The sequence below is a fragment of the Macaca thibetana genome, chromosome 8 (genome assembly GCF_024542745.1).
Source record: "Macaca thibetana thibetana isolate TM-01 chromosome 8, ASM2454274v1, whole genome shotgun sequence".
Lineage (NCBI taxonomy): Eukaryota > Metazoa > Chordata > Mammalia > Primates > Cercopithecidae > Macaca > Macaca thibetana.
Window position 1 is genome coordinate 70,564,253 of NC_065585.1, and position 18,342 is coordinate 70,582,594.

Below are 18,342 nucleotides of genomic sequence, written 5' to 3' on the forward strand. Positions count from 1 at the left end.
ATAACTCCAGGTAAGAAGTTATACCCTCTGTCTAGCACAGAAATGTCTAAACTAATGGCAGTGGAGGGGGCAAAAGGGAGGCACAGCTTAGAACCAAATGTGCTTAGAATGTCCACATCTAAAAGCTCAGAAACTTGAGAAAGCTGGCTTTTTTGTGTGCATGCAGTTTCTTGTAAGCTTCTCTCGATAAATGTATTACACCTTACAAAATTTATATCTGGAAATTGGTCTTTGAAAAATTATTCTATAAATATTCCAGCAGTGCTCAGCTGGAGCCAGAAAGCATCTTTACTTTTCCTTTCATTATTGTTCATGTTTCTCAATTCAGTCTCTTAAGTTTCTGGTGACTGCGCCACCGGTCCCTGCCATGGCTCATTTCTCCCAGAAAACGCCCACTGCCCCACCTATTGGGTGGTAAACACCTGGGAATCAGGGAGTGGGAGTCAAGCCAGGGTGTGTGGTGCAGAATCTCACAGCTTGATTCAGAGCCAGCGCGCAATTGGATTATGTCAAAAAGGGAAAAGGTGCCACGTGCATTTGCCGTGTTTCTTCGCAGAGCAGGCCAATTTAAATATAGCCTACTACCACAACTTGTCCAGAATTAAAATAGCCTAGAACAAGTGGCAAATGGCAGGGACTGGGGCTCCTTGCCAGGAGATGGCTAAGGGACGGGAAAAATGGGCTTTTGAGAGAGGCTGTAGAGGCTCAAGTAACAACAGAAGATAGGACACCTCCTTCATAACTTAAACTTCAGGTCAACATAAGGTCCCAGGGCATAAAAAAAAAAAAAAGACTGGTTAAATCACTCAAAAGCTTAGAAGGGTATTTCAAAAACTGAATAAAATATGCTGTATTATTTTTAAAATAAAATCTGGTTACTGAATTCCAGTTTAATGATTTCTTACCAAGAGGCAAGGACAGTACCATTCCAATTAGGTTTTCCAGACTTAGGAGACATTTTTAAGCCATGAATTGAATTACATAATAGCTCTGCAATAAAGCCTTATTTGACAGAGGAGCCTGGTACTGTAGATAATGAAATTATAACTTAAAAATATGAGCGATCCTGACTTGTTGTCACGGCAGTGCTAATATAAGAGTTGTATCTAATATTTCGGTTAAATTATTCATTCCTGAAGTGTTTTGTGTGGTTGGGTTTGTCGTCATTGTTGTTGATTCGTTTTTCTTGTTATTTTTCCTGGGACTCAACAAAACCAAAAAACATTTGATTAAAAGAAGAATTCAGTTAAGTATTTGCCCCAAATGAAAACAAAAAACTTTCAGATACTCCTAAGTTGGTGCAGATATATATGTATTTCAATCTAATATAATGTATACATATTTAACATGTGTCTACAGGTTTATATATTCTTCTCTAAAATTCACAATCATATTAAACCCACCGAGCAAACATTCAGTAGTTGAGAGATTTTTCATTATACAAGGGATTCATCGCCTTATAACATTTAAGTTGGTAGTTACAAATGGTGTGGTTAAACTGATAGTTTCTTCTAAGATTACAAAGAAGATTTTTAAAATAATCCAGGTCTTTCCATTATATTTAGAGTAGACAAAGTTTTGGTTTAAAAATTAATTTCATACTTTGACAGCCAAGATAGACAAACTGTTTTCTGGAATTATGCCAGCACCCTAGAAAATATATTTCAATAAGTAACTTGCAAGAAGCTATACTTGTGGTATCTCAGAGCTAAGGGTCCAACAGAGGCATCTCTGATCAAATCAGAACCTTTTCATTTCACTCTGCCATACAAGATCATGCTTTGAGCTGTTGTTACTATGACGTCTTGGAAAAACATTACAGAGAAACTTCATATTTATAATTGACTGTTGCCAGCAGTGATCTTTTGCCAGTGAGAGATTTAAGGGAGAAGAAGCTTTCTTTTCACCCCTAGCGTTACAGAGGGGTTGGAGCAGAATGATGTATGCAATGTATGTAATAAGTAGGGAAAGAAGAGTGAACATGATATTTAGAACTAGGCAGAATTACCTGTGTGCCCAGAGTAGCAAATAATGTAAAAGCATTTCTAGACATGTGTAGATCGTTAAGTATGTTGAGGTTTTGTTGGAGGTAGAAAATATAGTTGATCAGGAAATGAGGATTTGGATAGCAATGAAAAAATTTCAGGGGAGACAGGCCAGGGTTGATTATTTTAGGGAACACAAATTCAAAAGTTATCTGAAACCTGGAGAAGTGTCACTAGGAAGACAAGGAGCAGCAGGACATGCGTAGTGTTAGTAAAAGCTCCTGACGGCATAGCTGCAAGCAGTGAGCAACCCCCCTTCGAGTTTCTGTGCAGTTGCCTGCATCTTTGTCTTGGATGGGAAGGGGCTTCTTAACTCTCCTTCTTATTCTGTGGAACAAATGCCATTTTCCAGGGTGTTCCAGCTCTTGGAAGAAGCCCTGTCTGCCAAGGCAGTGGGAGCCCCTGCAGGATGTGATTCTTCCAAACAACGTGATGGACCTCACAGGCCTCTCCTTGCCCTGACAGCCCTCATGTTTTCAGGGCTACTGGCCAGCCCACGAGACTCCATATGAAACTATAAAAGGGTTTTCTGTGCCCCTGTTTTCTTCATGCCATAACAAAGCATTGCCTGTGAAGTCCCATCTCCCATTGTGCCTGTTGCAGCAACATTTAGGTCCAAATTTTTAAATGCATTTTAAAAATGTATTTTTAAATGCATTTTTAAAATGTATTTTTAAATGCATTTTTAAAATGTATTTTTAAATGCATTTTTAAAATGTATTTTTAAATCCTAGAGAGCCTCATGGCTACAGGGTTCTCTGCTTTAAATGGAAGGGGATTTTTCACATTTGTGCTTCAGATAGGGCAGAGTCAGCCAGTAAGGTGAGGGCACATCTTTCTGTCACCAAGTCTGTTGTCATGTCAGAAGACGAGTATGATTGTATTGAAAAGGCAGGAAAAACTATTTCCAGTACTCCTATTGCTGGCCAAGACTTAGCACATTGAACAAGTCTAACTTGGCAAGTACAGCCTGATGTCTAGGGCAATCCTGTAGACCCCACTAAAGTAGCTGTCAGATAGCAGCGAAGCAGCAGGCAAGGCCCTGGACCCCAAAACTAATACTAGACAATTTGCAACAAGGGGGAGGGTGGGCCTGGGGTGTTGGCGGGTTACTTTCCCTACTCCTCCCGATTCAGTCAACTTCCCTACAGTTACAAGATGGCAGTCCATAGATTCTGAATTCTTGGGCCTCTAGAAATTCTTGCCTCGGTGGAAATGACGTCCTAAATTTCCCCCTTGTTTAGGGGATGTGCAGCATTCCCATTGTGCCTAGAATAATTCCTGAGATTCTTTGGACTCAGTCTGAACCTCGGATTGGTGAGGAGTAGTTCCATTCAAGTTACTGCATCTGTCACTAAGGAATGGAGTCCAGGAGGGCAGACCCTGCATTCCTCAGTGGCTGTAGCAGGAATCCATCCATTCCACCGACAGCCGTGGCATCCCAGGGCCCAGAATCAATCCCACTACGAAGATAATAAAGGTTAAAAGCTCATCAAAATGTGTGTAGAAGATCTACCCAGGCAGACAGCAGGCTCCTGGTCAAGAATATCCCAAGTCCTATAAGCGTGGTAAGTATGTAAACTTTGAAGCAGTTCACTAACAATCTGTGAGAACCAGAGGAAAAGATTCCTGTTATTTGAGCCAGGGTTTAACATGATTCTTGTACTTAGTTGGCTTGAATCCTGACTTGCATTTCTACCACCATTTTTAATGAAGGAGAATTGAACATTTTTATCTTGATGTACATGCATTCATCTTCAAAACTGACTTTGCTCCCCAAATTGTACCAATGTTACTTTTATTTAAGGGTACTAAGCAGAAACGAGTCACCCTGGTTTACATATTTGTTTCTGCTTCCATTTTCTCAATGTCCTCAGATAAGCTATTATTTTATCTCTTGAGTATTGGGATGAAGAATTTGTTTTTGGTGTAACACAGCAAATGCTAAAAATAGGTAAACTCAACAAATTTGAGACTCCCATGAGGAAAAATAAGAAAACTTCTTAAGAATCTCGGAAGAACTAGATGATCTTCTGATATTTCCTTTTAAACTTGGAGGCGTTGATTACTAATTTGGTGATTTGAGGAAGGCAACTATGAGTTGGATGAATCTGTAGTATTTTTAACACCACCTAAAAATGTTCCTGCCAAAGAATAACCTTGATGAAAACCAAATCTGTCCTATAGTCTTTAGTAAGATGTTTCCTAAGCTGTGTTATTTCATTTGAAGGTCAGCTGAAACTGGTTAAAAAAATATATATTGGGAGAAGAAAGCTCAAAATGTGCATTTTTCAATAGGAGGCATAAATGTATTAAATAAAAGATTGAATAGAGAAGTGAGGAGAGCAGTGACAGATTCACAGAGAAAGCATGAATACAAGAAGATGAACTCTAGATATAAATGAATTCCTATAGTAGAAAGAAAAATGTATAACTAGATGATAATAACAAAATGTTTGCTAAAACAAATCTAGAAGATGGTAATAAAGAAATCTCTTTTCACAACGTAGTCTTCATCCTAAAGGTTAGGAGACCTGGGATCTACCCATTGATTCCTCTGGGTAGCCATATGACTTTGCTGTGTGACTTTGAATATATTCCTTAGTCTCTCTGAGTCTCAGGTCTCTACAGAAGGAAAAGTAATTGCCTGGTCACCAGGAGGGATCATGTGGACTCTTAGAGCCCCGTTCAGCTCAAATAGTGTGTTTTAATATGTCTGTTAAAGCAGAAGTTTCAAGAGCAAAACCAGAAGTTTAATATAAATCAAGGCAAATACCCTTGTGCTTGTTGTATTGCTCTCCTCAATATCTGTTGCAGCAAGAAACTGAAGATTTAAAGTAAAAATATGCATGGGCTTCTTAGTTGAACTATAGAATGAATAATTCCTTGTCATCAAACAGATGTGAAATAAACAGTGACAGAGCGACAGTTCCTACAAGGAAACATGAAGTGAATAAAACAAGTTCACTGAGAGAATAACTATACCCCTAATTTTTTAACGTTCCTCACAAAACAGTTCTCTCATAAATTCTGTAACTTCAAAATGTGTGCCTTGACAAGGATAGAGCTTAAGACGCACAATGGTTTTGTACAGCCAGTCCCAAGCAAGTTCATGTTCATACTGTTCAGCATCAAAAGCCTGATAGAGGAATAGATCTTTTTGTTCTTCACTGGTTGGGCATATCTAGACAGAACAAAGTGAGGTGGCAGACTGGTGGATCTGAGATTTCTAGATAACCATTTTAGATAATATAAAACAGGTATAACCTTAGAGAATGTTTTTCAACTGTGAGTTCAAGGAGGAGTTCTAGCAGGCGCATGTCACTTTTAAGGAGTGAATGGTATTTGCTTAATTTTTTAAAATGTAGTTACAAGTATGTATAAAATGGAATCATTTGAGCACCACAGTGTGCATTTAGTGGGCATTTGCAGCTGCTAAGTGGAGGTTAGGTCAGTTTATGATCTGATCACTTGGTCAGTGTGTCATTCAGCTGAATAGCCCTAGCTGCCATCATGTATTTTGCCCATGATGCAGTCTTGAATTGCTCTAATTCCTAGTCATGCTTAAATATGTACCCATAGTGGACCATTGGTAAAGGACAAGAAGCATAACAACACTGATAGGTGAAAAAAAACAGCATTGATGTTGGTAATTCTCATCATTACCCAGAAGGTCTTCTCAGGTTCTGAAGTTCTTATCAAGCGCTTTCAGATGTTTGCTCCAGTGCTAAAAACATGGAGTCAGGGTTATATCTAGTATCATTTTATAGAATATGCATCCATTTTAAAATAATTTGGCCTGCCTGATTTTTTGCTTGATTTTTCACCCTTTCTATTTCCTCTGGTCCAAAGGCTCTATACACTTCCTTCCTTCCTACCCAGAACTCTGTCATGGGTTACACCGTGCTCCCCATCCTCCTTGCTCCATGTCTCTGACCCTGCATCAAAGCCACCTTTTCCCTTCTCTTCTTCTCCCAGAAGAGACAGCCCTGCTAGAGAACGATGCAGAATCATATAGATTCTAATGTGCCTTTCTTAACATTTCTGAGAACTTCTGTACAGTGCTGACTCCAAATCTTTACCTCTTTAAGCCCCAGATTTCCCCTGCCAGCTGTTTATTTCAGCAGAAGATCAATAATGGGCATTTATCTACTAAGTACCTCTCTGTGTTAGTACTAAGTACTTCATATATATTCGTTCTTATCCCAGACCAACTCTAAGAAGTAATATTCTCCCCATTTTACAGGTGAGGAAATTGAGACTAAGGTGATACAGCCAGCATGTGATAAAATGGGGTGTGCACCGGGGTCTGCCTGGTTCCAAAGCCCACGACACTTTAGGTCTTTTTTGAGCTTAGGCTTCTTCAGGTTTTATGATCCTTAAAAATCACTGAATCACCCCTTTCACTGTTCTTACATTCTTTCCTGTTTCCTTTCTTTCACTTATCCAGGACTTAATTCCAGCAATTGTCACCTTTTCAGAGCTGCTTCATTTTCTCCTGTTCTCTGGGCATCCTTCCCGCCTTCCAACAGGATCAGCTCTCATTTTCTTAAAATACGAGTAAAATGTCTTTTTCCTTGACCCAGCTAATCCTTCTGGTTACTGTCCAAATTTCCTCCTTCCTTTCTGGGTCAAAAGTCTCCAGCATGTGGCCCACACCTGCTTCCTCGGCTTCCTCTGCCCGCTTCCTCGCCAACTCCCTTCAGTCCGGCTTCTGGGGTGGCCTCCTTGTGAGAACTGCTTTCTGAAAGGTTCTTATCAAATTCAGCAAACTTTCCCTAGCCCTCACCTTCTCCAGTACTGACTCAATTCAGTGACTGCACATAAATCCGCCAGGCAGGCTGAGAAACATGCAGCTGCCCCAGAGATAAGGCAAATTCAGATCTGGCCCGCTTACCTCCTAAAAGAAGCCCAGGATTTGTGCAAGAACAAGAACTGTGAACAGCTTTATTAGAAGTTCCCCTTCTACCTGTATGCTACTGCTGTTCCATTTACCTTCCTGTTTCGTTCACCCAAGGACACTTTTGTCTCAGTCCTTAGTTCTTTGCTTTTTTGACTCACTTATTTGGTGAGTTCAGTCACCTTTCATTGAACTCATCTTCTGTGACATGACGCTCACAGTTCCGTTTAGAACCTTGACCTTTAATTTGCATAGCAGCCCTGTATCTCCAACTACAGATGCCTGTGTCGTGTAAAATCCTAGTTGTCTAAAACAGAACTTGTCATCACTCTCAGACCATAGTGAGGTCATTTATTCGTACACCAAATTAGAAATCTTGGGGTTATCTTTTATGTTTTTCTCTTTTTTACCTATTTATTCATCCACTAATATTTGTTGAAGACAGCCTCCATGCCAGGCTTTATGTTAAAAGCTTGACAAACAGGCATAAGTCTGCCCGCATTTTACAAAGTTCCGATCCCTCTTTCCTTAAAATGCCCATCAGTTATTGCTTTATGTTACAGCTGTTTCCTCTATTAGATTCTTAGCATGCCAGGGCTGAGTTGCATGCAGCAACTTCTCAACAGAGAGCCCAGCCTTGGTTTTTTCTCTCCTCACTTCCTCTGGATATATAAGATGCTCTGTAAATAGTAGTACATTAGGTGACTTCCTTTTCTTTTTAGTTGTTGTAAAATATGTATAACATAAAATTTACCATCTTGACCATTTAAGTATACATTTCAGTAGTAGTAGACCCACATTGTTGTGCAACCAATCTTCAGAACGTTTTCATCTTGCAAAACTAACAATCTGTACCCATTAAACAATAATGCTTTATTCTCCCACCTCCAACCACCTGGAAATTACTGTACTACTTTCTGTCTCTATGAATTTGACTACTGTAGGTACTGCATGTAATATTTGTCTTTTTGTGACCGGCTTATTTCACTTAGCATAATGACTTCAAGATTCATCCATGTTGGGGCATGTATCAGAATTTCCTTTTTAAGTCTGAATAATATTCCAGTATGTATATAATCGCTGCATCCCACTGAATGGGAGAAAATATTTGCAGATCATCTCTCTGATAAAGAGTATCTAGAATACATACAACACGTTTTGTTTATTCATTCATTGACATTAGGATTGTTTCCACCTTTGGATTATTATAAATAATGCTGCTATGAACATAGGTGTATAAATATCACTTTGAGACCCTGCTTTCAATTTTTTTTTTAGTATATACTGAAAAGTAGAATTGGTGGATTATGTGGTAATTATATTTTTAATGTTTTTAGGAACCACCATCCTGTTTTAACAGTAGCTGCACCATTTTCCATTCCCACTGGCAGTGCGCAGAGCCTTCGGTTTCTCCACATCCTTGCTAACACTTGTTATTATCTGTTTTTTTTTTTTTATAGTAGCCATCCTTATGGGTGTGAAATAGTATCTCATTGTGGTTTTGATTTGCATTCCTTTATGCTTAATGATGCTGAGTGTCTTTTTAAGTGCTCATTGGACATTTGTGTCTCTTTGCAGAAATGTTTATTCAAGTCCTTTGCCCATTTTTCCATCAGATTGTTTTGTTGTTGAAGTGTGGGAGTTCTTTATATGTTCTAGATACTAACCCCTTATCAGATACATGATTTGCAAACATTTTATCCCATTCGGTGGGTTGCAGTGATTATGTTTTAAAGAGGAGTTTTCATCTTATTTAATGGTAATGTTTTTGAACTTTTGAATGACCCTCATTATAAAGGACCTTTCTCCAAAAATTATTCCAAGAAGAAAACATCCCTTAAATATTTCTACATCAGATTTTTCTCAACACATAACATGGGAAGGTAAATCTTAGATAAGTTTTATAAAGCTCAATGAAGTAGAATAACCAATTATTTGGCATATTCCAATCAAGGATTAGAAATGTGCCTTTGATCTGTCCTATCCAGAGAATATAGCCTTTAAGCTTATTAAGCTTTTGATCAAGTGTTAAGGAATAAAGTCTATAAAGTACTTAATTAAGTGCTTATTTTCCAAGCTTAAAAAATGTTCTGGTGATAGACAAAAAGAGATCTTATAAAAGGAGGCTGAATAGTAGACACCGCTATTCCTAAATTATTACATATGTCCCCTGAGCAGGAGCACACTGCAGGGGTCTAGAGTTCAGAAAACTTAGTATTACAAGAGCTTATTAATCCAGGAATGTTTTGTTTCATTTATTTATCCTGCTTTCCAAAAAGTATTTGCAGGACTCTATAATGAGTTACATACATGATAGAATTCCTGATATTGAGGGTATAAAAATAAAGTCATGTGGTTAGAAAGGGTTACTGTGCGCGTACATTGAGGATAGTTTTGCTTCCAGGTAGCCTTAACCAAAAGAGAAACAATCGATCCCATAGTTCATGTTGTATGATACAAGGAAGCACAGCAGTTAAGCATCAGAGACCACATTTTTCCTGGTACCAGACTCTAAGGAGGAGTGTATCACCTAGATCTTTGTAAACATGACAACGATTCCCCATAATGGACAGCCTTTTACAAAAGGCATATGAACATTCTTCAGGTGAATCTTGGCTCCTCTCCTCTCCCTACGCATCTGTGGATGCATTTGTAGGATGGAGTAATGTGGTTGAACTTTTTATCTCATTGACAAAAATCATTTGTGGCTCAGAATGGCCTCACCTACTCTCTGGCTATTAATACTTTCAAAGCCTATATCATAACACCTCTGCAGAAGTTTAGGCCCTTGAAATATCAAATACCAGACTTCATTAGGAATATTATTCCCTTTAGTATAACACGGGGCATAATAGTTTACATTTTATATTATTTAGAAATAACTGAATAACAATAGTTTACATTTTATATCCAAATAACTTGATATTGCTTTTAGAGAAAAGGAAGACAGGAACTCCTGCCTTGGCAAAGTGGACAGCTATTCACTGGTGATATAACTTGTTTTAAACCAGGACATAAGAATTCTGTCTTAAAGTTATTATTCCAGGTCCTATCTTGTTTTTTTTTTTTAAAAAAAAAAAAAGGAATTTATGGAGAAAATTAACATTCAGTAATGAATAGATGGTGAAGATGGGTTCACATAAGTCATCTTCCCAAATCAAGTTTACTGAGAATGGAGCTGTAGCAGAATTATTGTCTATTCTAGACCAAAATCTTTATCAGCTTTGTCTGTTAGCAGATGTATAAAAGATTGCAAGTTAGAAGTTGGGACAGACATCTCAGGGCCCTATGTGTACCTGTGCTGAGCCTTGCTGAGTCTATCTTATCAGAGACCCAAATCCAGATTGAAAGAGTCATTTCTTACTAGGTGCAGGTAACTCAGAAATCACACCTCTGATTTTAAGCTGACGCCTGTGGAGCCAGTTGGTTATTGTCCCTATCAAGAGTGTTCCTTGCTTAACAGACTGATTTCTTCTTAAGAGCTCCAACTGGCTGCACGGGATAATTGGTTTTCTCAAATCTAGGTCTCTCATAAATGAATAATGTCACAGTCCAAAAGAAAGGCTAACGGCTCCTATTTTTTGCATTTTCTTACCCATGGTGCCATAACCCAGGAATGAATTTTTGGTTATTAGGCATTTTCAAGACCACCTGGAAGGAAATAAAATGGCAGAGAGGAGGATTGAAGTAGGGAGGTCAGTTACCTTTGTACTAACCCTGGTGAGGTGGCAGTGAACCAGAGAACGTGAAATGGCTGGGTGGGGGAATATATTCTGAAGGTGGTGCCAGCTGGATTTGCTGACAGTGGATATGGTGTGTGAGACAACGGGAGGTGTCAAGGATGACCCAAAGGTTTTGGCTTGAGCAGCTGCAAGAATGGTGTTGCCATCAACCAAGACTTGGGTTTTTATGTGCCAATTGCTTTTATTTTTAAATTTTTCTAATAATTTTCTTGAAATACTTGTACATCAAAGCAAATCACAAGGACAGCCCCTGAATCAATTAGGTTATCGCCTCTGCTGTCAAGTTTTAAGAGTCAGATCAGTAAACTAACTTAGACTTAATATGTCACAGATTTTTAAAAACATCAATATCAGCACAATTTTGAAGCAGTTTATTGTTGAGAAAAGGCTATGTAAAAAGTAGAAATAGCGCTTCACCTTTAGCAGACTTGTTCTCCATTCTAGATGAAAATCTTTATCAGCTATGTGAGAGTTCACAGATGTATGAGAGATTGAAAGGAGCTTGGAGATGTCTCAGAGACCCATGTGTACCTTAGCAGGAGGAGAATATGCTCAGCATGTTCCATGTATGATTGAGTATGCTTTTTGTTAAAGCCTTACACGTTTAAGAAAAGGAAACTAGATTATCTTCTCCTAAGCCAACTAGAGAGCTCATAAAACACTATTTCAGTCATTAAAGAAAAGGAAACCTCACATACTCATCAAATTGCTGGTTAGGAAAATAATTTGTCATTAAGTTTGTAACTACAGGTGATGCCTAGCATTCAGAAATTCCCCATTTATTGTTGTGGCTGGTCACGGTTGACCCCTGCAGAGCTTATGTCCAGGAGGGCGTTCCATAGCTGCTCAGTGAGCATAACCAGCTGCCCAGGTCTCCGCAGCCAGCATGGCTGTGGCGTCTTCACGCATAAGGTGCAGCTCTTCACAAGTTAAAAATTTGGTTTATTTGTTAAAAATATATAGCCCTAAAAGAAAGTCAACAGCTGATGCTTAACTGAAAGAAGTGGCCTTTCAGTTACTTTTTACTGCATTTGATGGGAGAAAGTATCTGAGATAATGGTATTTGGAGGCTCTTGAAGGTCTGAAGATTTGTAAATGTCAGCAGTCTTTTGATACATGAAATGCTTTGGGGCACGTATGCCACTTTGGTGTATGCACGTTTTGCCTGTGACCAGCAACAGCATCAGGGCATGCAGTTTGAGTGGTTTCAGCTTATCTCTCCGGACTGCCTGACCTGAACCCTCCCCCCAACACAAAAACAATCACAATTGACTGATTACAGGGGTCGTGTGTCACTCTGGAGCTGAGCCTGGGATGTGATCACATGAATTCACTAACATGAGCCAGAGGCAAGTCCAGATTATTCCTGGGCAAAATCTAGACATGCCACTGGCCTTAGCTCTACAGGCTGGTGTTAACAGCAAACTAACAGTGGGTTCCTGTTCTTCCTTCTTGTCATCGGTTCCAAAAGCTCTTGAGCAGACTTCAGGATTCAGGTTTGAATGTGGTCTTGACTCATCTGACCAGCTGTACAGTAGCACTGAGCCACAGAGCTAGGCTGGATAGAAAGGTCCTCCTTTGCTGTGTGGTCTTACAGGAAACAGCAAATAAAAAAGTAAAGGGTTAAATGCTAGCAGCCTTCACTGATGCTGTGCTTCCAAAATATATTTGCAGAAAGGTTAAGCTGTATTTGTCTATTCTGCAGTTTAGCATATTATAAAAAGTAGTAGATATACTACTACTGTTTATTTGACTGTATGGTGGTGTGTTGTGATTGGATCAGAGTAAGTTATCGGTACTTCAGTTTTGCAAATTTATTAAAGGGCTAAGAGATTGTATTATAAAGCAGCATAGCTGTACTCTTATGGCTTCATTAATTATGACACCTAGACATAATTAGGCCCTGGCTAAGAATAGCAGACAAAATGGAAAATCATTTGGGGGGAAAAAAAAGTTTAGATTCTGAGAAACTGAAAGAACATTAGTAGAGGGCATCCGTTTGATTCTCAGGCACAACACACAGAACTAAGGCATTACCCATCATAGATTAGCAATGGCACCCATGCGGGGTTATCCCGACAGCTGGTTGTTTAAGAATATGTCCCTCCCCTCTTGATATTATTTCCATTTCATATTTCCTGATACCCTGTACACAAATAACCTAAGGCGTCCTCCATGGTTTAGAAATAGCAGTTTTGATGATTCGTTTTTAATTAATAGACTTTATTTTTTTGGAGCAGTTTTAAGTTATCAGAAAAATTGAACAGGAACTACAAAGTTCCCATGTACCTCCTCTCCTCATGCATACACACAGTGTCCCCTATTATTAACGTCTTGCATTTTGAGGTGCATATGGTCTAATTGATGAACCGGTATTAATACATTAGTATTAAAGTCTATAGTTTACATCAGGCTTCATTCATTTTTGTGTTGTACAGTCTATAGATTTTGACAAATAGGTAATGTCCCCCACTACAGTATCATGCAGAATAATTAAACTCCCCCAGATATGCCCTCTGTTCTACCAATTCATTCTTCCCTACTATACCCCGAACTCTTAGCGACTCTGGATCTTTTTATGGTCTCTATGGTTTTGTCCTTCCATTCAGTTTTAAGAACTACCCAGCTTTTCCTAAGGAAGCATCATTTATTCCTTTATTCATAAAGTGGTCCCTCAATAAACAGTGTGTGCCATGTCGTGTTCTGCACTTTGGGATTATGACAGAGGACCAAAAATTAAAAATCCCCATCTTCACAAAGCTTACATTTGAATACATCAAGCCTCCGTGCTTGCTTAGAGCCTAAATAGAAGTGAAAGGGGCCCCATGAGAGCACAGGACGAGAGGAAGTTATTGAAGACAGTAATGTGAAAAGGGAGCCTCCTACCAGTTGGCCCCCTTGTCTCAGGCCAGGCCCGGCTCCCCCCATGTTTTCCCCTGCAGTCTGGTCCCAGGAGTTGCGCCTGCCAGCCTCCTCCAGCTGTGTGTTCTCCCTGAAGAGCATCCAAAGTCCATGCCTTTTCCCAACTCCTCCTCTCTCCTGCTGCCTCCAACATAAGTGTAAGCACCTTTCTCAGACTTCCATTAAGTTTTCACTGCTAGTTATCTATAGCCCTACCTAGTGCTAATAAAATATAATAGAAAGTTTACAAAGTCATAAGAAAGAGGTACCCATAAACATCTGAAGACTAACGGGACAAGGCCTTCCCCTCTGCAGAGCAGATAAACCAGAGTTTGTTGTTGTTGTTGTTGTTTTCTTCCCTCCAACCCTCTCTGGGACCAGTAGACATCATTCCCTGGTCCAGCCATAAGAAACCCTATTCTTTTTCCTGCCACCTTCCCCATAACCCTAGTCATCCAGAAAGATGAGAGGTTTCCATGAGTGAGGACAGGCCAGGGAGGTGACAGAAGACTGAAAGATCCATTTCATCCCTGCCAGTTCTGCCTCGCTGTCACCTTTTTGGTTCATACCAGAAACATGCCTAAAAGTCAGCTAAATGGACTCCTCAGGAACCCTTCTGAGCATGTTCTTAGAGCGGGCCCTGTGGTTTGCTCCGGCTGGCGAGGGCCAGTAGTGCATATATCCCCACTACACATCCAGCGGCATCATGCTGGTAGCCTGAAATTGGCCACGGTGAGAGCATTTACACATGGATATGAGTAAACACTACCAATCCCCATTTCGCTAATTTTTTTCTTCAAAGTGCTACTTCACCAACATGCCAGTGGGCAGACCTTTCTTAGTCAAATTCTTACACTGATTGTACCATAGAAATTAATTCGATAAACACTGTATTAATTTATATGTTCTAATTCTACTTTCCATAATTTTAGGGGTGGGAAGAAATGCCAACCAAAGTCAACAGCAGATTTGATCCAGTAAGTTTTGAAAACCACACTTAGCATCAAGCTACACAGACCTTGTGCTTGCTTTTTATTTCCCTTGAGAGAAGGGCTGAGGCAATTCATAGGAAGTTTAGTTTCATCTATGGCATCTTCATTGAAATTTTACGGCAATAGAACTCTAAAATTTTTGCTCTTGTAGGTGTCGGGCCATAATCATAATTAACATTTCTTTTCCCAGATTACGATTTGCTTGTCCCTGTGTAAGTAACAAGGGGCCACCTATGCTGACTCGTCCTTTTGTACCCCATGTAGGACTGCACACGCCAGGGCGAAGGCCGATGCTGCCGACCAGGCCGCGCTGGCCGCTCGCCAGGAGTGCGACATCGCGAGAGCTGTGGCCAGGGAGCTGTCACCTGATTTCTACCAACCAGGTAAAACAGTGCTTTGATGAGCGAGGCAGGAGCACTGGCTTTGGTTTGCTTTTATTTCCTCTTCGTTTCAACCTAAAGGTCTGTGCTTCCTGAATCCCAGCAATACCGTTATACAGAATAAGCAAGGGCGCATGTGGATCCTTCATCTGAAATGCTTGGGACCAGAAGTGTTTCAGATTTCAGATTTCTTGATATTTTTCTATATTTGCATATACATAATGAGATCTCTTGAGCTGGGGACCCAAGTTGAAACATGAAATTCATTTATGTTTCATAGATACCTTATACACATTGCCTGGAGGTAATTGTATACAATATTTTTAATATTTTTGCACATGGAACAAAGTTTTAACTGCATTTTGACTGTGACCATCGATCATGTGGAATTTTCCACTTGTGGCATCATGTTGGTGCCCACAATGTTTTGGATTCTGGAGCATTTCAGATTTTTGGATTAGGAATGTTCAACTTGTAGTAATAAATATCACCTGAAGTCTGAGTGTTAGCCCTGGAAATGGGTTATACCCCAGAGTCTCGCCCTTCCTCCCCTCTACATATGACCAACAAAGTTTGACCTGATAGCAGTAAACCAGACAAGAATCTAAAAGAAATATCTGATTCTAAGAAATTGTGTTAGTGACAGCCACAGATTTTATAACAAATACTCCCAAATTCAGAGGCACTTTTAGCATTAAGAGAAGAGCCAGTCGGTACTGTGACTATTTTTTCAACGTATCTGAACTAAAGTTCAAAGGAGTGTGGTTAGGAAATAAAGCAGCATACCACTTAAAGAGATTAATCTGCCCAGATTAAGAGGAAAATGCATGTCATGATGGAAGAAATAAAAGTGACAACCTCAAAAAAATCGATCTTGGTCATCTGCCCCCCCCCCAGATGTTAGTAAATAGCAATCAACAAATATGTGCAATAGGTTTAAATACTTAATTCACTTTCTAGTAGTTTCCCAGTAGACTCTTTCCACCCCCTCTGTAATATACTAGTGTTTTTGTTTTGAATTTCAAAAAGGCAATATTCACCTTTTTATATATATTCCATTATTTTCTAAAGAACATCTGTCTAGTGATTGTTCGAGGCATCAACAGATTTCTAGGTGGAGAAACCAAAATAAATGTTCTCAATTTCTATTAAAAGTTACATTTCTTGGTAAAGAATTTTTCCACCCTGGTTTTTGTGAAATCAAGCTGTATAACTAGCATCCTGTGCCTAGCCCAGCACCCTGCATGAGATAGGTGTTCGATACATGTTTGGTTCTGGTGAGGGGTATACACTGTTGGAACCCATAGGGTATCACTGAGTCCTAACGAACAACATGAGTCAAAGTGAACAAAAGAGCAAGATTCGTAGAAAAGCTAGAAACTTGGCGATAATCAAGGATGGAACAATGAGAAATGACCTGGAGAATGGGAGCATGAGGTTCCTGCAAAGAAAGAAGACAGTGAAAGGCCAGGCAAAGAAGATTCGGTTTTTATAAGAGAAAGGCTGAGGAGGGACCCAGGGTGGTTATTGAATGATAGATACCATCATCACAGAGTGACTTGTCTAAGAGTTCAAGTCCAAGGCAACCACTGAGAAGGGTGTTTTCTTTCACATGCACCTCTCTTAAACCTCTGGTTGAGATTTAAATCATTTTATATATATATGCATTTTTTTAAGGAAAAGGAACCTTTCCATTTTTTTGCAGCGACCTCTGGTAGGAATAAACTCTCCTCTGGCATGAAATGAACTCGTACTTCCCTGGTACCTAAGTATATTGGCAAATTAGCTGTTCCAGGGCATGAGAGCTGGGGAAAGACTTCAGCCACCCAGGAGAAATTGTTCTCTCCTCCCCAGCAGTTGTTGCCATTGGAAAGAACCTGACTGATCAGGAGACACTGGGCTTGAGCGGTTCTGAAAGCACACAAACTTACTGTTGTCTGCAGATGGTAATTTCTTGGTTCTGTTAATTCTGTTGGGGAATGGGGTCCCTTTAGATTCCTATTAGGTGTTAACAAGAGGTAAATGATATGAAAGATCATCTCAGTTTCCCAGTCTGAGTGGTTTTAAAAGCCTTTTCTGGTGTAAAAGCATTTGAGGGGAAAAAAAATATTGTGGGAAAATGTAATTCCACCCTTTCTTAGCTAAAACAGCTTCATATAAGCAAGTTGTCCATCAGGAATGAATACATCACAGTAGCATGGATGACAGCGGGTCTATTTGAGACCAGAGCTTGTGGGGGAGGCTGCAGTCCCCTTTGACCCACAGCCAGCACTTCCTTCAGCAACTGTATAGAAAGCCTTTCTGTCGCGGGTATTATTGATCTTCTCAAGGGAGCATAACTCATGCTCTCCACTTTGCATTTACAGGGTGAGCGAATCAGATAGACATTTTTGAAAAGAGCTTTCAAGTACTTCTAAATTAGGTTGGCCATTTAATTTACATATCTCAGATATAAAAGTCTCCATTGTTTGGAATGCATGTGTTCGTGCATAGAAGTTGTTAACCCTGTAATAAAGGATGCTTGTCATAGCTTACATGTTGAACGCTTCCATGGCAAATTACCTATTTTCAGGAGCTGGCAGTATTTTCAGATATTTTCCATCTTAATTAAATCTTATGATCTTTAGTTTAAAACTGTATTATTCTACAATTCGTTAGAAACTAGGGAAAAAAACATAGCCTCTTGATTATAAAAGCGAGAAATGGAAAAAAAAAAAGGTTGCTAGATCATATGTAGATTAATCAAAAAAATTTTTAAATAAAATAATAACTTTTGTCATTAAAGAAAAAAACACAGCCATGTGGGACGGCTTTCTCTCCCAAAGGGTTAAGCTCTAATAAACAGAAAGCATACAAATGGATGTTTGTGAATGTATATATAGATAATTGTGTACATACACAGAAACCTAAATTGCCATTAGTGGGAGTGACACAGTGAGTCATCCCCCAAGAACTTAGAAGATTGCCCTCTGAGAGTTCAACTTGAAAATGAGTCCCTGAAACTACACAAAGGTAGATCAGGTGATCATAAGTAATAGGATGGCTTTAAGAACCACAGGATTTCCTTGTAACCTGATTGGGCTATAAAAACATCGAAAGAAAACTTGGTCACCCAAGGAAGTATAGAAAAAAGAGAGTCACAGAGGCAAAAATTGGCAGTGTTCATCCCAACACTATCCAGAGGAGGAGAAGCCTGACCCAGAACCTTGGAGGACTGCTCTCATGTTGGCAAGGACGTTTCTATTATGGGGAAGGATGCGGGGAACTGTGGCTCTGCTGTACGGCTTTACTGGCAAGATCACCCTGACTCAGGAAATGGATGTATCAGGCTAGCCCAGCTTGATGCCATTACATATTTGATTCAGCTCATGCTTCTTGTTC

At 39.6% G+C, this 18,342-nt stretch overlaps 1 protein-coding gene across 5 annotated transcripts in view; it reads left to right on the forward strand.

Moving 5' to 3' along the window:
* The window catches only part of JPH1 (junctophilin 1), an 80,272-nt gene that overhangs the window by 45,586 nt on the left and 16,344 nt on the right, over positions 1-18,342 (forward strand). For all 5 annotated transcript variants that reach the window (XM_050802299.1, XM_050802300.1, XM_050802297.1 and 2 more), the window contains exon 3: positions 14,846-14,964. In XM_050802299.1, the coding sequence (XP_050658256.1) occupies positions 14,846-14,964 (119 nt within the window). The remainder of the gene's footprint in view (positions 1-14,845; positions 14,965-18,342) is intronic.